The sequence below is a fragment of the Balaenoptera ricei genome, chromosome 17, assembly GCF_028023285.1.
Source record: "Balaenoptera ricei isolate mBalRic1 chromosome 17, mBalRic1.hap2, whole genome shotgun sequence".
Classification (NCBI taxonomy): domain Eukaryota; kingdom Metazoa; phylum Chordata; class Mammalia; order Artiodactyla; family Balaenopteridae; genus Balaenoptera; species Balaenoptera ricei.
Window position 1 is genome coordinate 966380 of NC_082655.1, and position 23062 is coordinate 989441.

At 56.0% G+C, this 23062-nt stretch overlaps 2 protein-coding genes across 5 annotated transcripts; both read left to right on the forward strand.

Moving 5' to 3' along the window:
* Positions 1-5836: 5836 nt before the first annotated feature.
* On the forward strand, positions 5837-13341 carry GLI4 (GLI family zinc finger 4). Of its 4 annotated transcripts, none has more exons than XM_059901175.1 (5): positions 5837-6254; positions 6632-6794; positions 7202-7315; positions 9619-9660; positions 11846-13341. In XM_059901175.1, exons 1-5 carry the CDS (start codon positions 6222-6224, stop codon positions 12589-12591), a joined length of 1098 nt encoding a protein of 365 aa, XP_059757158.1. In that variant the 5' UTR covers positions 5837-6221; the 3' UTR covers positions 12592-13341. The 4 variants fall into 4 exon arrangements, with proteins under 4 accessions (XP_059757158.1, XP_059757159.1, XP_059757160.1 ...); XM_059901176.1 differs by having other exon boundaries at positions 7205-7315; XM_059901177.1 differs by having other exon boundaries at positions 6668-6794.
* A 3403-nt stretch (positions 13342-16744) lies between these two features.
* On the forward strand, positions 16745-21855 carry GFUS (GDP-L-fucose synthase). Its single transcript, XM_059901181.1, has 11 exons — positions 16745-16864; positions 17874-18030; positions 18372-18486; positions 19566-19694; positions 19768-19841; positions 20041-20174; positions 20295-20359; positions 20724-20790; positions 20948-21027; positions 21238-21337; positions 21513-21855. The coding sequence occupies exons 2-11, from the start codon at positions 17885-17887 to the stop codon at positions 21566-21568; spliced, it is 966 nt and encodes a 321-aa protein (XP_059757164.1). The 5' UTR covers positions 16745-16864; positions 17874-17884; the 3' UTR covers positions 21569-21855.
* The last annotated feature ends 1207 nt before the right edge of the window (positions 21856-23062 follow it).

Sequence of the window (23062 nt, forward strand, 5' to 3'; positions counted from 1 at the left end):
CCCCAGGGCGTGCGACCCCCCCTCCGCCTTCGGGCACGGGCCGAGGGCCGCTCCTCAGAGAGGCGAGGCCTGGTGTGGCGCGGGCCGCCGAGGGCTTCCGCCTCCTTCCCGCGGCGGGCAGCGCTTCCCGAGCCTTCCCGCAGAGGCTCGCTCCAAGCCCACGAGGAATGTCCTCCAACATCTTCCTTCTACGGACCAGGGACTGAAGCTGGAGAAGCCAGATCACTTCCTCGAGGTCACACAGCTAGTGAGTGGCCAGGCCGACCGCCTCGAGGGCCACGCTCCTGCCCTGGCTGTGCGTTTGGTCCTGCGGGAGCAGGAATGCCCGCTGGGGACAGTCGCGGGAAATCCCGCTGATTCCCGCCCCCCCACGTCCGGGTGGAAGAGCATGCATCCAATTTCTAAACCCAAAGCCGAGCAAAACATAATCCAGCTGGACCTGGGGAAGGGCAGTATTCACAAGCACCAGCTCTGTCAGGGGGTGAGATGCAAGGAGCAAGCAAGGGGGTCATTACAATAAGCAGTGCCAAAGAGGGGCCCTGGGCCCTGAGGAAGTGCTCCTGACCGCCACCAGAGCACACACACACACCCCTGTGCACAGCAGGGAAAGCTTCGTGGAGGAGGAGGCCTGAGAGGAGAGAGGGATGTCTCTTAACAAAACATGGACAAGATCTGTATGCTGCAAATTAAAAGATGCTGATGAAAGAGATCAAAGAAGAACTAAATAAATGGAGACACATTATCATGTTCATGGATTGGAAGACTCAACATAGTAAAAATGTTAATTTCCCCCGAATTAATCTAAAGGTTTAATGCAATTCCTATCGAAATTCCAGAAAGAATTTTAGTAGACACAGATAAGCTTATTCTAAAATGTATATGGACAGGACAGGCCCTAGAATAGCTTAAAAATTCTTGAAAAAGAAGAATAAAATGGGAGGACCACCACCTGATATTAAGACCTACAATATTGCTGCTGTAATCAGGACAGTGTGGCATTGGTGGGGGGATAGACACCTAGGGCTATGGATCAGAATAAAGAACCAGGCACAGATCCCAAACAAATATACCCAGCGGACTTTTGACAAAGGTACAAAAGCAATTCAATGGAGACTTCAGTTAATAATAACGTATCAATGTCGGCTCATCAATTGTTAAAAAAAAAAAAAAGCCAAACTTGGATTTTTTTGTTGTTAAATTTTCATCAACATTATTAATAAGCAACAGTCCCTCTCAAATACCTGTGGGTGGCACAAAGTCAAGAGAAATTTCATTTTCTACTCAAGACCAAGATTTGCTCTTTATTTGAGAAACTTACGTTGTTTTGCTTAACTTTTTAGGTTCTTCTAGAATCTAAATTAAATCTACTTTCTTTAAAGCACTTAGCATTCCCATCACATATCCAAGGGCAGTTACAAGGTCATATGTGTTGTGTTTTTCCAAGATGTTTCATCTTTGGGCAGATCCAGAAAATCTTGCATATAATCTTTTGATTGTTCCAGAGAATGTCATCATGATCAGCACAATTGAGGTCAGGTCTCCCAGTGACATGACACATAACACAAAAAAATGCTTCTAGATTTTTGGCCAAAATTCTGACTTCTACACAGCTTTACCTTCTCTAACCATGTGAGTGCCAGTAGCACCTACTTGCCCTTGGTAATTTTTTAAATCAATGCCTAAAATGGTAAGTTTCTTTTTTTCAGTCCTTTCCTTAAGTCAAATGAGTGTTTCATCTAGACCTACCTATATACAAATTCAAGAGAAGTGTGAATTAATATTACAAAATGTTTCTCAGCCACTATTGCAAGTACTGCATTAATTCCTGAGTACTGCTGGAATCATAGATTGGAACGGGAAGAAAAGCAAGAAAGATCTGACCCATTAGTTAATTTATCGTTTTTCGTACCTAAGTGCCTCCACTGCTCAACTTCCCCTGCACAACCCACAGATCTTTGTGGTCTTCAAAAAATTCTCTTAAGAGGGGACTTCCTTGGTGGTCCAGTGGGTAAGACTCCATGCTCCTAACACAGGGGGCCCAGGTTCAGTCCTGCATGCCACAACTGAGAAGTCCACATGCCGCAACTAAAGGTCACGCATGCCGCAGCTAAGACCCGGCACAGCCAAAATAAATAAATAAATAAATATATTTAAAAAAATTCTCTTAAGGGGATGAAAAGGCAAGCTGCAGACTGGGAGAAAATATTTGCAAATCACATATCTGACAAAGTATTTGTATCTGGAATATATGAAGAATTCTCTAAACTTAACAGTAAGAAAACAAATAATTCAATTAGAAAATGGATAAAAGATTTGAACACACACTTCACCAAAATATATATATACAGATGGCAAATAAGCACATTAAAAGATATTCAACATCATTAGCCATAAAGCAAAATGCACGTTAAACCCATAATGAAGTATCTATCAGAATGGCTAAAATTAAATAAAAATAGTGACAACACTAAATGCTGGTAAGGGAGTGGATCACTCCTACGTTGCTGGTGGGAACATAAAAAAGAACTCTGGAAAAGAGTTCAGCAGTTTCTTGTAAAGTTAATCATATACTTGCCACATGACCCAGCAATTGCATTAATTGGGTATTTATCCTACAAAAATAAAAAAGGTATGTTCACTCAAAAGCCTGCACCTGAATGTTCACAGCAGCTTTATTCACAACTGCCAACTGTCCTTCAACAGGTGAATGAACAAACAAACCCAGGTCCATCCACAGCGTGGGAAACAACTCTGCAACCAAAAGCAACAAACTTTTGATGCAACGTGGGCGGATTACAGGGCATTATACTGAGTGGAAAAGCCAGTCTCAAAACGCTGCATACTGTATGGTTCCAGTTATACGACACTCTTGCGTTGACGACATCATAGTGATGGAGACTCAGGGTGGTTCCCAGGAGTTAGAGTTGTGGGGAGGTGTGACTATACAGAAGTACCATAAGGGTGTTTCTTTGTGGTGATGGAGCAGGGCTGTGTCCTGATTGTGGTGGTGGTTACAAGAATCCATACATGTGACAAAATTTCAAAAAACTATACACCCCCTCCCAAAATAAAGAGTGCGTGCAAAACTGATGAAATCGGTTAAGGTCTGTACATGAGTTAATACCATCCTCAATTTCCTGGTTTTGACAATGTAAGATGTTTTTATTGGGAAAAGCTGAATGAAAAGAACATGGGACTTCTCTGTAGTATTTTGCAAATTCTTGTGAGTCTAAAATTATTTCAAAATAAAAAGTTGAAGTTAAAAAAACAAAACATAAGTTATAGTTAATGAGTATAAAGACGTACAACAAAAAATTATATAGGACTTCCCTGGTGGCGCAGTGGTTAAGTATCCACCTGCCAGTTCAGGGGACACGGGTTCAATCCCTGGTCCGGGAAGATCCCACATGCCACGGAGCAACTAAGCCCATGCGCCACAACTACTGAGCCTGTGCGCCACAACCTCTGAAGCCCGCGTGCCTACTAGAGCCCATGCTCTGCAACAAGAGAAGCCACTGCAATGAGAAGCCCACACACCGGAACAAAGAGCAGCCCCCGCTCACCACAACTAGAGAAAGCCTGCACGCAGCAACAAAGACCCACTCAGCCAAAAATAAAATAAAATAAATAAAATTTTAAAAATTATATAAATGAAAAATGTCAATATTTAATTATGACTATTTTTAAAAATACATTTGAAAAAATTGTACAGTGACCACTCACGTACCCAGTATCCCGTTTCTGCTGTTACTGTCTTGCTATATTTCTTTATCATGCATTTATTCATCTGCCTATCTATTCTGTCTACCCATTCATCTTATTTTTTGGTGCATTTCAAAGTAAGTTGCAGACATTAGTACAATTCACTCCTAAATAGTTCAGCACGCAAATCACTAACTAGAGTTCAATATAATTAGAGGAGACATTTTTAGGTAAAATTTATACAGTGAAATGCCCATGTCTTACGTGTACCCTTGCGTGAACTTTGACATACGCAGACCCTTGTGTTACTCAAACCCCGATGTACATAAGGAGCATCGCCATCACCCCAGAAAATTCCCTCAAGGCTCTGCCCAGCCGATGCCCCACGAATCCGAAAGACACAAACACTGCTCTCATTATCTTCACCATAGATTGGTTTTCCCTGCTCTTGAGATTTAAAGCTGAAATGTTGAAATTTAATTTTTTGAAAATTTAATTTTCATTAAATATGTTTATAAAAATAAAACATTTGCAATTCGAGGATTCAGTGTCCATCTAGTTGCCAAGGTAAAAAATCAGTATCAGGCTGAGTGCATGCAATGTCTAAACCTACAAATGTACATGCTTATGAGGAACATGAATTCCTTGATAATGCAAAATGTACAAATATTGTGAATACTACAGGAATTTGTGAGGATCTCTGAAGCCACGAATTGCAGCATGAAGATGTAACAGTCTGCATTCTTAGACCTTTGAGTGCTGGCAGCTTTTAAGCCTCACCTCCCCTCTTCCCTTTGCCCCACATCTGGGCAAGCGGATGGGAACGCCTGGGTGCCCCCTCCAAGTCCCTGCCTGCAAGTGGGAACCCTCAACCTGGCCCACCCCCTAACCATGATCAAACCCCAATCTAGTCTTCTTTGCCTGCTTTCTCAAGCCATTTTCAGAGGGCTGCCCTGCTGTCCCCAGAAAAGCCTCCTTATGTAAGTAGTAAATCTTTTCATACCTTCTTGGTGTGTGTGTGGCATCATAAGTCCACATCACAAATTTTTTGTGGGGTCTATTCTGTCCCTGCAGCGTGATTGCTACAGAAGAGAAGCAAGAGTAGGGATGGTCCTCACTACTACCAACTGCCGCTTCCTTATGCTGGATCAGTTGCGTGCCAAGGATTTAACTAACTCATCTGTATTTCCTCTCACCTAAGCAGCACCTCCGCTGCTCCAATCCTCCTTGTACCTGGAAGCAGTACTTTTCCAACACCAGCTGGTCACAACAATAAACCTTCCTGGTATCTGGACCAATCGCTTTTTTTTTAAAAGACAGAGCTGTGGGACTTCCCTGGTGGCGCAGTGGTTAAGAATCCGCCTACCAATGCAGGGGACACGGGTTCACATGCCGCAGAACGACTAAACCCGTGCGCCACAACTTACTGAGCCTGTGCTCTATAGTCCTCAAGCCACGACTACTGAGCCCGTGAGCCACAATGACTGAAGCCCGCGCACCTAGAGCCCATGCTGGGCAACAAGGAGAAGCCACCGCAATGAGAAGTCCCCGCACCGAAACGAAGAGTAGCCCCTGCTCTCCGCAACTAGAGAAAGCCCGTGTGCAGCAACGAAGACCCAATGCAGCCAAAAATAAATAGATTAATTTATTAAAAAAAAAAAAAGACAGAGCTGTGTCAGCGCCAAGCCCAGATCCTGGGAGACACAGGTGCCCGTGCGTGTGACTATCAGGCCTTCCGAAGTCGCAGCCCAGGGCGGCACCCGCCAGGCGGTGGAGGGGATGCGGACTGTCCTAGGAACAGGAGGGTCCGGAACAGGTTCCTAAGTCTGCCTTAGAGTCTCAAGTTGATTCCCAAGTTCATTCAGATCCACGGAACCAGAACTCCCTCGGCAAAGGCCCGAAACCTGTGCCTTCCGCAAGCGTCCCAGGTGACCCAGCGCAAGTAACCGAAGGAGGCGGGCCCTGGGCGCGCACGCGCGGAGGGGCTGCAGGGGGCGGTGCCTGTGGAGCAAACCGGGAGGAGGAAAGGGGCCTGAAGGAGGCGGGGCCTGAGAACCTGTCCGGGGGCGGGGCGGGGCGGGCCTGCAGAGACAAAGAGGGGGAGGAGCCAGGCGGGGGCCGCCCCGCCCACCGTGCGCGGGCTGGGGCGGCCCGGTTCGGGGTTTGGGCTTCGGCGGTGAGTCCGGCGCCGCGCCGCTCCGACCCCGCTGAACCGCGGAGCCCGGGAGCTGTAGCCTCGCCCCAGGCAGGCCGGGCGGAGTGGTGGGTGGGCTTTTTCCGCTTGCCCGCGCGGCGCCCACCCAGCTCCCCTGCTTTATTATGGATTGACCCGCGCGCCCGGGTCCTCAAGTCAAAGCAGAGCGTCGGCGTCCTCGGGAGGCCCCCGTCCCGGCCAGCCTCGTAGCTGACGCCGCTGAAGGGCCGGGGCTGGGTCCGGACCCCCCGGGCCCGCCGCCCTCCCCTGCCGGCTCTCCTCTCCGCAGCCCTCTGCCCTCGCCTCGGAGGGACCGGGAGCCGGCATGGCGGGCAGCTCCCCGGCCGCCGGGCCCCAGGTGAGCGCGCCTGCCCCCCGGACCTGGGCTCCTTGCCCCCCGGAAGATCTTTCCGCGGAGCCCGCCGCACCCGGGACCCTGAGTCCCAGGTCCTCTCCAGGACGAGGGGACTCACTGGGGCGTCCCTCGCCCCTCCCCTTTTTTCCCCCGGGGCCTCCCTGAGGCTGGGGAAGGGACACTCAGCAAGGAAGACGATAGGGAGCAGGTTGGGGGATGGAGGGTGGAGAGAAATAGGGCCAGCTGGACAGGTGGGGTTGAGGGTTGTCATTAGGGGTCCCCTGGCAGGCAGGGTACCTGGGACGGGGTCCAGGGGTCCCACACGCCTGCTAGTGAGCCATCTGCCTCCCCCACCTTGAATTCCCCCACCCCGTCCTGAGGTGGTGACCCCACGGGCAGCACCAGTGTTGTTTCAGGGCCTGCTGACCTTTGGGGACGTGGCTGTGCACTTCACCCAGGAAGAAGGGGCACGTCTGGACCCGGGGCAGAGGGCCCTGTATAGAGACGTGATGCTGGAGACATACAGGAACCTGGCCTCCCTGGGTGAGGGGTCTCAGCCCCACGCCTTCCCTCCTCCCCACCCCCAGCCCCCACTCAGAGCCCAGGTGGGATCCCAGAGGGGCCAGGCTGGCTGTGACCCCAGGACCAGAGCCAGGAGCTTCTGCTCCCAGGCCCAGGGGGCAGGTGGGCTTTCTGGACCGATCCCCGGGTCAGGGCCTTTCCCAGCACTTTGCTGCTGGGTGACGGGAGTGTCCACTTCTCTCACAGCTGTGGACCTCGGCTGAGCCCACGTCCCTGCCCTGCTCCCTGTGCCCCTCGACCTCCTGGGGAGACCCCCCCGTTTCCAGGCCTGCATCCTGGGTCCAGCTAAACCCCAGTCCCAGGCTACCCCTGGGGCGGGAAGCCAAGGGTGCCGCAGCGCTTCAGTTCACCCGTTTCCTCTCGGGCAGGAGTTCCAGGATCCAAACCAGATCTGATCTCCCAGCTGGAGCAAGGAAAGGAGCCCTGGGGCTCGGACCTGCTGGGGGCCCAGGAAGGAGAGACCGCGGGAGACCCCAGCACAGGTGAATGAGGGATGCCGCGGGCCTCAGGTTGTTCAGTATATACGCTCAGTACACACAGCCAGTGTCGTGAACGGTCAGACAGAAGGACAGTCACATGGTCGTCCCCGTGGGATGAGCTATCAGTCAGAACCCTCAATTGCAAGGAACCGAAAACCCAACCCAACTGGCCAAAGTTGCGGGGAGGCTCTTGGCTCAAGTCCTGAAAGTTGGGGGTGGGGTTGGTTCTCTGCGCTGTGGGTCTCAGGCTCCAAATGATGCCATTGGCACAGGGGTGAAAGCCAGAATATTTAACGTTGGTTGGGTCAGACATCCAGCCTCCAAGAACGGCTGCTGGCCACGTGTGGTAGTGGCCCGCTGGTGACCATCGCACCATCAGGACATGTCTGTCCACCTGCCGTTAAACAGAAACTTCTGTTTTCTATTTCTCACAGCAACGCTTCCGACACCAAATGTAGGGGGTTCCTCACACCAACCTGTCTCCACCTCTCTGCACATCGACTGGGTGTCCTACAATTTAGTTCTGACACTGACCACGCGGAGTTAGCGCAGACCCTGTCCGTGAAGGGCTCAGTCCCACAAGACCGCCCCCACTTCAGGTGCCAATCACAAGGCCAGGCTGGCACCTGTGCTTCTGATCGACCAGCTGTAGATTGGAGGTTCCCACGACCCCATCCTTGGGCTTGATTAATACGCTAGAACAGCTCAGAACTCAAGAAAACACTGTACTTAACAGTTACTGGTGAGTTACCGGTTTATTATAAAGGACACAACTCAGGAACAGCCCAGTGGAAGAGAGGCACAGGGCAAGGTCTGGGGAAGGGGTGCAGAGCTCCCACACCCTCTCTAGGCGTGCTCACTCCCCAGCACCTCCACGTGGTCACCAACCCAGAAGCTCTCCGAACCCCTTTGCGTAGGGTTGTTCTGGAGGCTCCACTGCATGCGTGCGATTGATCAAATCACTGGCCACTGGGGATTGAACTCAGTCACTAGCCCTTCTCCCCTCCTGGGAGGTCGGGGGGTAGGACAGAAAGTGTTTCAGGTTTTGCAGGCCACGCAGCCTCTGTCGCACAGCCAAAGGTTCTAGTAAGCGGAAGCAAAAATGCTGCATGTGGGTCCCGGGACAGATGGCCCTGGTTCCTTGTGCACCTGCCGTTGGTTGAGTGCCTGTGCACCCCAGGCAGGGCCACAGCTGGTTCCTCAGCAGAACCTTGCCGTGTTGCATCAGGCTGCTGCCTCTAGTGGTGCATATATGGGAGGACCAGTGCTTTTGGAGGCCCTGTACCTCCTGTTTTATCTCCTTTGCCACAAAATGGATACCTTGATCTAAAGCTATGAGCTGTGGCTCCGACGTCCAGAAATCCGGGGTGGGCCCTAGAAGCAGGGTGCTGGCAAAGGTGCTTCAGGCAGACCTGTGTCTGGAGTAGGTATCAGTGTTGGTTGGGACCAGCCACTGTCTCCTCCAGGATGGAAGGTCCTGTGTGATTAACTTGCCCACAAGCACTGGTCAGTCTCCTGCAGGTTTCACATTGAGGATTCGGCCTTTGCTGCTGACAGGTCACCCGTTTAGTGGGGACAGCAGCTAGAGGGGCCTCCACAAGAGGGAACTATGTATGTCCCTCCCTGCAGTGGGGTTCTTCTTCCCATGGGCTCACCTGTTCAAGCTCCGGTGACCAAGGACAGAGGCTAGCTGATACCCACAGGACAGGCCGTCCTGTCCGCTGGTCCCTCAGTGCCTTCCCCACAGTGGATCTGTGCACCGTCCATCGCACGCCTCTCCCCAGGTGTGACCTTGCCCTGGGATTCACCTGCATCCTCACCTCGGAGCTGGTGAGCAGGCACCCAGCCCTGAGCTCTGCCCCTGGGAGATTGCCCCACCCCTGGCCAGGTTTGGAGCCCGCCCAGGCAGGTAGTGGGACCTGGACCACCTGGTTGTTGGGGTCCCAGGGAGGCCCCGGGGACAAGCTGAGACAGCTGCTGGTGTCAAAGAGATGAGTGACGTGAGGACCCGGGCCCTCACTCCGATGACTAATTGTGTCTTCTGGACCTGCCAGGCCTGTTTAGATGCATCTGCCTGTAACCTGTCTGCTGGTGGCCTCTCTGACCACATGGTCATTTTCTGTCCCTTGTCCGGTCTCTGCAGAGCCCAGCGGCACATCACACACCACTTTTGAAATGGCAAGTGTGTCCTTGCCTGGAATCTAAGGGCTCTGCGTGGCACAGCTGGCCAGGGACTCCACGCAGGGCCCCGTGGCTCCCGTCCCCGCGCAGCCGGGACCTGAGGCAGAGCCCTGGCTTTTTTCCAGGCCCTGCTCGACACTGGCAGCCTCTGGGTCACTCAGCGACAGGTAGGGGCAGTCTCCCCCGTGTGGCGTGTGCTGCTCTCCCGGAGGGAGGAGGGCGAGGTCACCGGGGCCTCTCGCCGTAGACTCGACGTGGCCCTGGCCCTTTGTAGGTTCTGCCGCGCCCTCTGCCGTGCAGGCGTCGTCCTAGGGTGTCCGGAGCACGTACACTTCAGTGCGCTCACTGCATCCAGTTGGCGTGAGGTCATCAACACAGTGACCGCCGGCCCGCTGTGCATGAACACATTTGCCAAATTGAGAGCCCCTTCCCGAGTGCAAGGGGCTGCTGCTCTGGCCACCACAGGCACCGCGTCTGGCCCAGCAGCTGAAGCCAAGCCTACACTTGGGCAAGCTCCCGGTGGTTCCCAGCAGCAGGCATGAGCCGTCGGGTGGTTCATGGGCCACACGGGTGGACCGAATGGGGCTGTGGTGGAGCCTCCGTCCCTGCATCCCTCCGCTCTGAGGTGGCCATGTGCGCACAGCCCAGCTGCTGGTTGAGGACCTTGGCCGGGGCTGGGGGCAGTTTCTGGGGCTTCCACTTGGCCCTTCCCAACGTAATGGCTCTTACTCCTCAGGTCAGGAGACTATGAGAGGGTTCTCCCCGCTGCTAAGTGCGTCCATCCCGATGAGGCCCTGCAAGTGGGTCCGTGACTTGGTTCCCCACCCCTTTTGTCACCCAGCTTCCATATGCCCAACTCTCACGGCATTTTGGGGCCCTGTTTTCAGTGTCGGCTCAAATCCTGCATCCAGCAGCCTTCCGGGTGTGGGCATCCCTCTTTTCCCAGCGTTCAGCTCTTTGGGGAGGAGAGTATCTATTGTGCTAACTTGCAGGAGGTTTGTCTCAAGGGCACCCAGCCTCCCCTTCGTCAGCGGGCCCCAGGTCTGAGCACTGCCCAGATCTGGGTGAGGGATTGGGCTCTCCAGCATGGCGGCTGATCTTAGCCTTCCCCTCCCCACCTCTTGGCCTTTTCTGGTTCTACAAGTCAAGCAGCAGCCCGGCCAGCTGCTCACTGTCTGGCACACCGTGATCGATTACCCATCGGCGAGTATCCCCCACCCCGGGCCCTGGGGTGCTGCTCCTCCCCTCTCCGGGCCTTAATCTCCACCAAGGCGACGGGCCAGCCTGTGTCTTCAGAGGCCTCGGTGTTTGGCCTTACGGCTAAGCGTGTGCCCCGCGCTCAGCACAGCCACCGCGGGGACCTGAGGCTCCACGACGGCTACGGGGGCCTCTGGCTCTTGGCGTCCCCTGGGGGTGGCTGCCCTGAGCCTGCCATTCTCCTCAGTGCCGTCCAGGACGTTTACAAAGGACAGGCGACCCCATGGGCCTCCCGAAGACCACTGCCCCACACGGCTAGAGGGCAAGAACGACCACGTAACGCTGTGCTCCCCTCCTGCGGCCCTGTCTCCAGCTCCCGCCGCGAAGGCCCTGGCCTCCTGATGCTGCGCCGGCTTTCTCAGCCCAGCCCTGCACTAGAGGCGTGTGGGCCTCCGAGCAGCGGGGCCTGGTCGCAGTGCCCCCCCCCCCCCCAGTACCAGTCACTGTAGTTTGGGTCGCCCTGAGCACAGAGCCTGAGAGTTTGGGGTATAGGTGGTGTATTTGGAAGGCAGCAATTTTGGAAGCAGGCGAGAGGGAGCAGGAAGAGAGACAGGAGAGCGAAGTCAGTATAGAGTCGCCACTGCAAGTGTGTGGAGCTCGATAGCTCCAGGACCGTGACCGCTGAGAGGCTGCAGGAGGCGTCTGGGATTGTCCATCAGAGTGAGGGAGATGGGACACTTGTCCTCTGTTCCCACCCCCGGGGCGGTACCTGTCACGCAGCGTGGGCTGGCAGCACAGAGCTCTGGAGAAGGACTGAGGTGCGCCTGTGCCCCAGAGGGTGCTGGCAGCCAGAGTTCTGCAGAGCTGTCTGCTGCAGCGAGGCCGACATCCGAGCGAGGCAGGGGGCCTGGCGTAGTGTGCTGGCAGCATCAGCTACAAGCTTCCACTAAAAAAAGGTGGGGAGGAAACGGGACATAGGAGGGGAAGGTCCGTGGAGGAGGTGAGCACATGAGCACAGCCAGTGAACCTGGGGTCACCTGTGAGACACCCCACGGAGAGGGCGGGCGCGTGGAGCCTGTGCTCCCAGGCACGGAGGGGGCCCCAGGTGGACCTTCTCAAACAGAGTAACACATAGGCCCTTTCTCTTCGTTTCAGATTCCAGCTGGGGGTCTTTGCGTAAGCAGGTGACTGCGAGGGCGAAAATGACTCAAGCCTCAGAGCCTCCAGAAGCATCTGGAAGCTTCTCAGTGGTTGGGCCTCCAACACTGGTCTGCAGAGAAGCCGCCGGGCGCGAGGGCAGGCTAGGGAGCCTTGAGAACTTCCTTTTCCAGGAGAGACAACCACACAGAACCTACTGGACCATCTCCAAAGCAGAAGGTGCCCAGAAAGGAGGTAAGTGGGGACCCGAACTTTTCCGCAGCCCGCGCCCCAGGACCCGTGAGAGAAACACGAAACGAGCCCACACGTGCGAAACATGCGCCAAGAGCTTCCGGTACCTCTCGCGCCTGGTGAGACACCGGGCCACGCACAGCGGCGAGAAGCCGCACGCGTGCGGGGAGTGCGGCCGCGCGTTCAGCCAGCGCTCGCACCTGGCGCAGCACCACAGCGCGCACGCGGGCCAGAAGCCACACACCTGCGGACAGTGCGGCCGCGCGTTCACGCGGCTCTCCACGCTGCACCGCCACCAGCGCGTCCACAGCGGCGAGAAGCCCTTCGGGTGCCAGTGGTGCGGGAAGCCCTTCAGTTACAGCACCCTCCTCGCCCAGCACCAGCGGATCCACACCCGAGAGAGGCCGTTCCGGTGCGCGAGGTGCGGGAAGAGCTTCATCTGGAAGTCCAGCTTTCGGAACCACCAGAAATCACACCTGTGCAGCGAGGCAGCGTGGACCTCTGTAAGCTAAGCTCTGGAAGCAGCCGCTGGAGGGGAGAGCTTGGGACTCGCTGCTACTCCAAGGAGCGCCTCGGAAGGATGTCCCCGGGCACATGGAGCAAGCAGTGCCAGAGCGAGACCAGCACGAGGGACCGGATTGTTTCTCCACCCGCGATCAACTTGTGCATTTCGGGTCCTTCCCACGACCGGGGGCTGGCCCAGGCCTGCCTGCACTGGCGGGCACCACCCGGTAGCCTGCTGGATTCCGCGTGGCTGTGGTACTTCTTGAACAAATTGATGGTTTGAAAGTCACTATTTTCAAGTGCATCCAGATTTTATTTTTAAAACTTAAAACGTAGGTCTTTGTCTCTATTTGCATCATAGGTGGGTTCTAAATGCCTTTGAAATCCAGATGGGCTACAGAGCTTTTGGATAATCTTTCATCACACAGCAGCCCTGAGCACCTGGCGAAGGGCATGGGTAGGTCACATAACTCTAGTCATCATTTGGTTCTGGCTTGTTGTTTTCGGATGCTGATTTGTTGCAGGAGGATGTGATCCACCTAGGGCAGCTCAGCCCTTGCGCTGTTGGCACTGTAGCTTTCCTCACTCAGCTTCACTTTCCTGTATGCTCACTCTTCGCTTGTGTCAGGCCATATGAAACACTGAGTGTGCATGTCATTTGAACTGTTCTTTTTTTCCAGCCAGTTCTTCCATACAGAATAGGTTTGCATAGTATGAATGTTTTCTATACAATAATAACATTAAAAACTATTAAAACACATGGTGGAAATATGAGACAACAGGTATAGAAGAAGCCACTGGTCATGAAACACAGAGATCCATAGGAAAGTTATTTTGCAAATGCTGCCCAAGCATCAGGGGGCAGGGGGGAGGCTGTGCCTCTGTGTCCTGTGACCACCCACTGAATTCTTGTCATTCCCGGATACATCATACCACCACTTACAGGCTGAGCGTCACCATGTCTAATGAAACTCCAGCCATTTTTCTACAGACATATTCAATAACTTAATTACAGAAGCAATACATGATCATTTGAGGAACTATACAAATATATAGATATAAAATAAAGTAAAATACGGGACTTCCCTGGCGGTCCAGTGGTTAAGACTCCGTGCTTCCACTGTAGAGGAATCTCCAATCCCTGGTTGGGGAACCAAGATCCCACATGCCATGCAGTGTGGCCTAAATTAATTAATTAATTAATTTAATTAAGTAAAATATGACAGGAAGTTTTATTTTGACTCATATTGGTGCTGTAGGAACCCAGTAAACTGACAATGAAAAGGGGGGATTTGGGTGTTGCCCACAGTGTTTCACCCGAACTATGTAGATTCAAAGCTGTAACAGAAGAAAACTTTCCTGAACTAAAGGAATATCTGATTTCAATACTGAAAGACCTGATTGTGCACTAAGAAAAAAATAGAGAACACAAAGTCTAATGAAATTACTGAACCACAAGGATAAAATACTATACAAACATCCAGGAAAAAGAAGTAGATCACCAACAGAGGAAAAAAATCAGTTTGCCCCAGACTTTAATTAACAAAGACTGTAGCTCTTTCCATATTTATTTCCTTAATGTGTTGTAGTCATATTTTATTTAATTAATTAATTTATTTATTTATTTTGGCCGCGTGTGGGGCATGCAGGATCTTAGTTCCTGGTGCCCCCTGTAGTGGAAACTTTGAGTCTTAACCACCGGACCACCAGAGAAGTCCTACAGTCATATTTTAAAGCTTATTTCCTTTCTCTTCCCTTTACCTCTTTCCTACTATTGTGTGATAGCAATAGTTAAATTCAAATTAAGTTCATAAGATGCAAAAAATATGATGGAATCTTGCCAGAAATACAGGAGATGACATGGCTCCGAAACACTAGGTGAAACAGGATGCAGTTAATGAACCAGACACTGGATTATCTTCCTTTGGGGAGAGGGAGGGAGTAGTTTCAGAGCTATGTAATAATTGCATTATGTTGGAATGGTTTGAGAGGAAGTTTTGAAATTGCTTTTTGAGAAAATGTGCTTATGTGGATATCAGGTTTTCAAGGGGTGGATTGTAATGAACATCTCTTGTTTCAGCCCATGCCACATCCATCCCCTCCTCCTTTCTTTTTGTAAGAGCACCTCACCTTTGGTTTGCAACACTTCCTAGGATCTGTTGTAGGAAGTCACAGTGGTGGTCTCAGTCTGGGTGCACCCCCTCCCGTGGCCACTGGTCAACCCGGGAGGAAGCTAAGGCAATCAGACCCTCCCCTCCAGTCCATCACTGAAGGAGAAGGTGTGTATATATCTCATGTCATCTGTGAATAGTGATAGATTTACTTCTTTCCAATTTGGATGCCTTTTCTTTTTCTTGCCCAGTTACTCTGGCTAGAAATTCCAGTATAATGTTGAACAGAAGAGGCAAAAATGGATATTCTTGTCTAATTTCTTACCTTAGGGGGAAAGCTTTCAGTCTTTCATTCATTGAGTATGATGTTAGCTGTGGGTTTTTCATAAATGCCCTTTATTAAGTTCAGGAAGTTCTCTTCTATTCCTAGTTTGTTGAGTGTTCTTATCATGAAAGGGTGTTAGATTTTGTCAAATGCTTTATCTGCATCAGCTGCGATGATCATGTATTTTTTTCTTTGTCCTTTTTTTTTTAAACAATTACAAGGCGTTGTTTTATTTTTTTATTATTATTTATTTTAAAATTTTTTGGCTGCGTTGGGTCTTCGTTGCTGCACGCGGGCTTTGCTCTGGTTGCGGCGAGCGGGGGCTACTCTTCGTTGTGGTGCGTGGGCTTCTCATTGCGGTGGCTTCTCCTGTTGCAGAGCAAGGGCTCTAGGCACACGGGCTTCAGTAGTTGTGGCACGCGGGCTCAGTAGTTGTGGCTCACGGGATTAGTTGCTCCGTGACATGTGGGATCTTCCCGGACCAGGGCTCGAACCCGTGTCCCCTGCATTGGCAGGCGGATTCTTCACCACTGCGCCACCAGGGAAGCCCTCTTTGTCCTTTTAATGTGGTATATTACGTTTATTTTTTAATTTGAATATGGAACCATCCCTTGCATTGCAGAAATAAATCCCACTTAGTCATGGTGTATAATCCTTGTACTATGCTGCTGGATTCAGTTTACAATTGTTTTTATTCCAGCTCTTTACCTCCCTTGGTGAAAACTCCACTCACCGTACTTACAGTGACCTAGTTAGAAACCCAGGCATATAGATATAGATATAGATATAGATATAGATATAGATATAGATATAGATTTATCTCAAGGAATTGATTTACGTGACTGTGGGGCTGGCAGGTCTGAAGTCTGTAGGACAGGCTGGCAGGCTAGTGCTCACAGGCAGCTCATGCTCCAGTCAGTCTTGAGGCAGAATTTCCTCTCCTTCAGTGAAACCTCAGTTTTGCCCTTAAGGCTTTTCAGCTGAATGGATGACACCCTCATTAAGGAGAAAGTCTCGTTTTCTTAAAGTCACCTGATTGAAGATGTTACCATCTACAAAATCTCTTCACTGGCAACACCTAGATTTGTGTTTGATTGAATCACTGGGTGCTACAGCCTGGCCAAGTTGACACCTAACACCAACCATCACACCAGGAGTCATTCCTAACTTCCTCCCCATAACTTGCATAGCCAGTGAAGCATGAGTCCCGTTAATTCTACCACCTCGATGTTGCTTAAGTCAGTAAACTTCTTTTGAGTTCTCGTTACCTGAACTACAGCAGTGGCCCCTAAGTGGTCTCCTGCTTTTAATAATCTCCTGAAACGTGTTTGTCCTTTTAATGTATTTATTAAAGTATATTTTATATACTGCCCCCTCAGTGTCCCGAATATAGTAACAGAGTTGCAGTTGTTTCTCACAAATGTACAGTGTTTGCCCTAGGAAAGCACTGAGGAGTTGCAGCTCCTCCATTTTTCGAATGGTGTTTGGTTCCTGCCGCCTCTCCTCGGTGCACAGATTGCGGGCTTTCGGAGACGCGCCGCCCCTCCTCCTCTCCCACGCCCCCACGCTCCCCAGCAGGGGCCTGCGCCCAGCGCCAGCCTGGGTTAAGGGCGGGTCGGGGTCTGCCCAGGGGAGGCGGAGCCGGAAGGAACTACACTTCCCAGGCTGCTGCGCGGTGCCGGACTCCACTTCCCAGCAACGCCCGGGGCGCCCCTCCAGGACTCCATTTCCCAGAGTTCCGCGGGAGGGCCCGACCTGGTCCCGCTCCCTCCACCTAGCCCCAGCGCGTGGCAGGACTCAGCCGGCGCCTGAAGCCGCTCCCCGGGGAGGTCGGGTAAGGCGCAGGTGAGACAGCGCGAGGCACGAGGGGACCCTGGTGGGGGGCGTGGTGTGGCGAGCCGGGGCCTGGGCCTTGGGTGCCCAGCCAGAGGGACCTGAGGGGTGCCAGGAACTGGGGACGTAGGAGGGGCCTGGAAGCGTGGGAGGGGGCCCAGCTGCAAGACGCGGTGGGTTCGGAGGTGGGGCCAGGAAGGGGACCCGGGGGCGTGGGAAGCGCCTGGGGGACGCGGAGGGGCCCGGCCGTGGTGGAGTCTACCCCAAGGCCTGCTGCCGCGCTGCGCGCGCTCTCGAGAGCAGCGGGATTTCTGGGCAGCGTCCCCTCCGGTCGGGGCTGCCCGTGGGGCCTTGCAGCGGGGTCAGGGCCGTCCTGTAGCGGCCCGAGCAGATTTCCAGCCCCCAGGAAGGGTCCTCAGAGGTGGTGGCGCCCCGAGGCCTGTCCATTTCTTAGCCAGAAGCGCAACCTGCCCAGAAGGAACCAGGCTCTCGAAGGCTAGCTGGGACCAGCTGGCCGCTGGTGGGCACCGGGCTGCATACACAGGCGCCGCCCCTTCCCCCTCTGTAGCATATGGACTTTGGCTGGGAGCAGCCCAAACGACCTGGGCCAGGAGCCCCCAGCCCCAAGGTTGGCTGCCTCCCCTCTTGTCAGCCAGAAGGGAGCCGAATGTTCCTTTTCTTGGCCCAGTGGGGGTCAGGGTTGGGCCTGCAGGGCAGAGCCCGGCTCTCCCAGCTGGGTGGTAGCCCTGGGGCCCCTGTGCAACTCTAGACAGAGGGCTCCCTGGGGAACAGGGCTGAGAGGAGGGGTTGACTCAGGCTAGATGGGTGTGTCTGGTCCCCAGTGGGCAGTCTCCCTGCCCTGTTGACCTTATACTGTGCCAGTTGCCCCAGGCCAGCTCTTGGAAGTCACAGTGGGGCCCAGTGCTAAGGGCAGTGACCCTAGGCTGGGGCATCTCAGGGGAGTGGGGTTCTGTTTCGTGGGAGCGGGATGGCCTCAGCCTCACACCATTTGGCCCTGCAGGTGCAGCCAACATGGATGAGCCCCAGGGGTCCATGCGGATCCTAGTGACTGGGGGCTCTGGGCTGGTGGGCAGAGCCATCCAGAAGGTGGTAGCAGATGGGGCCAGGCTGCCCGGAGAGGACTGGGTGTTTGTTTCTTCCAAGGATGCTGATCTTACGTGAGTGGGCTCATACCTGGAGCAACCCCACCATGCCCTCTCCAGACTGAGAGCTCTGGGCCAGGCCTGTTCCTGGGTCTGGTAGCCTCATGTGTGGGCCGTCCCTGCCAGGTGGCTGGCCTGGCCTGGGTGTGTGCAGTTTTGCTCCTGGGCAAACTTCCTCCCATCTCTTCCTGTAAGCCCACACCCTCATACCAGCCAAGGCCTGACCCGGCACACTTTCCCTTTTGGCAGCCCCTCCCACCTTCGGCCCTGCCTGGCTCCTGCCCCCAGTGCTTTGAGCCAGGGTGCTAGTTCCCTCGGGCCTCCAAGCAGCCCCTGATGGCCCGGCTCCCCCTCAGGGACGCTGCACAGACCCGAGCGCTGTTTGAAAAAGTCCGGCCCACACGTGTCATCCATCTTGCTGCAATGGTGGGGGGCCTGTTCCGGAATATCAAATACAATTTGGACTTCTGGGTAAGTGAGGGGGCCCCAGTGAGCACTGGGCGCCAGGACCCCGGATTCTGGGAACTTCCTGGCCAACTTCCCAAGCTCACGTTCCGGCCCCAGGAAGTCCCTGAGGGGCCCCCAGTGACCCACACTTGATTTGTAGGTAGAGGGGCACACAGGTGGACCTGGGGGCATTTGGCCCAATAGGAAAAGCCTCAGAGCTAACCTGGGGGTTGGAGGAGCTGAGACAAGCCAGTGTTTGCCGTGTGACCCCCGGCTGGTTCCTGCCCCCTGGGCCTTCAGACCCTCCTGGTCCCAGGAGGTCCAGCTGCACTGAGCCAGGCCCACGGTGCACTCAGGGGTGCAGAGGTGTGTGAGCTGGGCTCTGGGTCTGCAGCATGTGCCTTGAGGGGTTGCACGTGTGGGGTAGGGGCAGGAGGAGAGCTGGGCCTCTGAGGGCTGGCCCCATCATCTCTAAAATTGGCCTTGGCCTGGTTTGGCCCTGCATCGGGCCTGGGATGGCAGAAGCTCAAACCACATTTTCCCTGGGGGCCCCTGTCTCAGTGACAGCCTTCCCAGCAGGCTGCCTGGCCACCACCTCTCCCCAGACCACCCAAGTGCCCTGGCCAGCTCAAGTCCCCGGAAGGGGCCGGAGGAGGGGTGTGGCCAGCCAAGGCTTCACTGCTGCTGAGCAGTAGAGCAGGGTGAGCTCCTGGGGGTGCGGGAGTGGAGGGGCCGCTTCGTCCTGCCCCGCCGCGGGGCCAGGTTGGGCCCCCTGGGCTCCTGGCTCGTACTTCACCTGCCTAGCCCTCAGCAGCCCCTGTGGGCAGGCGCGGCCCTGAGCTTAGGGGTGTGGCCCCCTCCTCAGGGCCCTCCCCCAGCCTCCGGGGAGGCAGGCCTGGACCCTCCTACAGCCCTGGGGGTGGGACTAACAGGCTGGGAGGGGGCCGTGGTTTCTGGACAGTGGGTCCTGGGAGCAGGTAGAACAGCTGGCGCAGGTACTGCCTGCAAGGGTGTGTCTGAACTTCTGTCCCTGGAAGGGCAGGTAAGGGCTGGGATCCTGCCTGGGGCCTGAACCTGCCCTGCCCCTGCCCCTCCCTCCTCAGAGGAAAAACATACACATCAACGACAACGTGCTGCACTCGGCCTTCGAGGTGGGGGCGCGAAAGGTGGTCTCCTGCTTGTCTACCTGCATCTTCCCCGACAAGACCAGCTACCCTATAGATGAGACCATGGTGAGGGGCGGGGCCGGGGCGGGGCCTGGCCTGGGGGCAGGGCTGAGAAGCAGCGGCTCCTCTGCTCCCCCAGATTCACAACGGACCCCCGCACAGCAGCAATTTTGGCTACTCTTACGCCAAGAGGATGATCGACGTGCAGAACAGGTCCTCTTCCTGCGCGTGCCAGGCTGAAGCCAGCCAAGAATGGGGAAGGGGGCCCCAGATGCCCTGTGGTGGGTGGGCCCAGGGGGCAGCCCTGGCAGGGCTCCCAGACCTCGGCTCCCCTCCTCGCTAGCCTCGGCCGGTGTGGGGGCTCGCCCGTGATCCGAGGATGAGGGCCAGAGGAGATGCTGTGCCCCCGCAGGGCCTACTTTCAGCAGCACGGCTGCACCTTCACCGCTGTCATCCCCACCAACGTCTTTGGGCCCCATGACAACTTCAGCATCGAGGACGGCCATGTGCTGCCTGGCCTCATCCACAAGGTGCACCTGGCCAAGAGTGAGTGACCGCCACCCATTGCCCAGCTGGTTGCCTGCCTGATGGGGCCCCTGGAGCACAGCGGGGAGGAGGGGCGGTGCTGGCACATCCCCTCTGACACCTGCCCTCCCCAACCCGCAGGTCGCGGCTCAGCCTTGACAGTGTGGGGCACAGGGAGGCCTCGGAGGCAGTTCATCTACTCACTGGTTGGTGCCGCGAGGGGCACAGCTGTTCCCCAGAACGTCTCCTGGAGCTGCCGTGCTGGCTGTGGGGAGGCATGAGGGAGCCTAGGAAGGGCCGGGTGTCCAGGCTGAGCCCCCAGGGGAGCAGTCACTGGTCCTCGCTGGGCCCGTGTAGGTTCCTGTTCCCAGGGAAGTTGCTGGGTACAGCTCTGAGCTCATCAGGAGAAAGGACTTGGGGCGGAGCTGGCCAAGCACTGCCCAGAGGGGGGTAACCCAGGCCCCAGCCAAGCCTGGGCTGCACCCCGCCGAGCAGGAGCACTTGGGAGAGGTGACCTGGGCCCATTTGGCCGTAATTTGTGGCCTTTGACCCTGGCTGTCTGACCTCCAGGACCTGGCCCGGCTCTTTATCTGGGTCCTGCGGGAGTACGATGAGGTGGAGCCCATCATCCTGTCAGGTGGGTGCCCTGCAGCCCCACCCCCATTGCATGGGGCAGGACACCCGTCTGTCCTGAGAGCCGCTGAGCAGGGCAGCGGGAACATCCGTGGGGCTGGGCGGCAGCGGGTCCAGGCAGAGGAGGCCTGACCTGGCCGTTGGCCCCTCGGTCCCCACAGTGGGCGAGGAGGATGAGCTGTCCATCCAGGAGGTGGCCGAGGCCGTGGTGGAGGCCATGGACTTCCATGGGGAGGTCACCGTATCCTTTGGTTCTAGGCAGGACACCGTGGGCCTCCCTGCAGGAGGCTGTGGGTCTGACGCACCCATGGCACTCACCCTGGCAGCCGGGGGTGAGGGGGTCTGCTGCTCTCTCCTGGAGGCTCCCCCTGGGAAGGCTAGACAAGGTTCAAGGGCAGGCTGGTGGGGGGGTGGGCTGCCCCTTCTGCTGTGTCCTTGACCAGGTGCCTAGTTTGATACAACCAAGTCGGACGGGCAGTTTAAGAAGACGGCCAGTAATGGCAAGCTGCGGGCCTACCTGCCCGACTTCCGGTTCACGCCCTTCAAGCAGGGTGAGCCCTCCCACCCCATCCCTCAGGACCGCCCGGCCCCTCCCCGGGCCTCAGCTTCCCTGCTGCCCGTTGGGGGTGGACGCCCTGCAGCTTTGGCCTCCACACCCTCACCGCGGAGGCAGGACACGGGGGTGACTGCCCTACGTCCCTGGGCCTCACCCGCCCGCCTCTGCAGCCGTGCAGGAGACCTGTGCCTGGTTCACTGACAACTACGAGCAGGCCCGGAAGTGAAGTGCGCCGCGGGAGCGGGTGCCGCCTTCTCCCCGGCGCTCAGCCGGCAGAGCCCAGCGGCGGCCACTCAGAACCTGCCGGGGCTGAGGGCGCTGCCCTCGTGGCGGCGGGCCCCTGCTCCACGCCCTCTGCCTGGGCAGGCCTGGCTAACTGTCCGGTGAGGCCCACCGTTCACACCGTCCTCAGGGAAGCCGAGGCCTGGCCAGGCCCGGCACCCTGCTGCCCAACGCCAGCCGCAGAGCGTGTACACTTCTGATCCCTGGGAGCCAATAAAGTGCATTTCCACAGGCCTGGCCCCGGCAGCTCTGTATCAGCCCCCCATCTCCCCCGCCCCCAGCACTGCCTCCTGAGCCTGGCCCGCCCCCAGGAGCTGCTGGGCCACGGTGGCCAACTGTCCCTGCGGTGGAAGGGTAGCAGTGGCCTGAGACACGGAGAGGTGGGTGTGTGGGCAGGTGGCAGGAGAGGCTGGACCGTCACTGGTGGGGACAGAGGGCAGGCGCCTGCGGCAGTCCCCACGGGCTGCGGCCATAGCCGAGCCTCTCCACGCACAGCCAGGTGCAGGCCTGGGTAACCTGCACTCCCCGGGCTTACCCCCACTCATCCCCAGGACTTTGGGGAAAGAGGCTGGGTCTGGATTTGGGCAGGCTGAGCGGGCACGCAGATGGATCTGAGGAGAGCAGTGGCGACTGGCCAGTTCAGACCTGGCCCCTCATCTCCCTAGCCCTCAGGTGGCAGCTTGGGTGCTGGGGCCTGGCCTGCCCTTCTCCCGTGGGCAGCAACAGGTGTCACGCAAGAGTGGGCCTGGCAGGCATGGAGGTGAGCGGCGTCCCATCCGCAGCAGGAACGTCTGGGCCCGTTGACCAACCGGCCCCCGCCTAGCCAGTCAGTGCTGGGTGTGCTTCCCCCAGGACCCTGGCACCTTCCCTGGCTCCGGGGCCCACCGCTTCTCGGGTCCCCTCTCCCCCGGGGTACGCTTTGCTATCTTCACACCAGTGACTCCCAGCTTTCTTCTGGCCCCAGGTGCGCCTGCCACGTTCCTTACTTCCTTTGTTCTTTCAGGCGCCATGGGCTGTCTTCCCTGTGCCAGGCACACAAGTCCCGACCTCTGTCCCTGTGTCCAGCTGATCCCTCACTGCATGTGTTACCACCACCCCCGCCCACGGGCCTCTCCAGGGGCCAGTCCTGCCCCTCTCACGTCAGTGCCTCCCCACCTTTTAGGTCTCTGCTGACGGGGTTCTTCCTCTCTGAGGCCCACCCCACCTGCTTGCTCCTCTGGAAACACCTCCCCTCCCCCACCCCCCAGGGCTTGGAGCTCCAGGACCGGGTCCGCCCTTCACGCTGTATCCGCTGGGTGCCAGCCCCTTGTGAATGTGAAGGGTCTGCCCCTGTGGGCGTTCAGGGAGAGGGGGAGCTGGTGGTCCCTGAGTTGGAGCTTGGATCAGCCAAGTGAGAACGGGGGGAAGGAGGCCCAGGGCAGGGCAGAGAGGCCTGGAC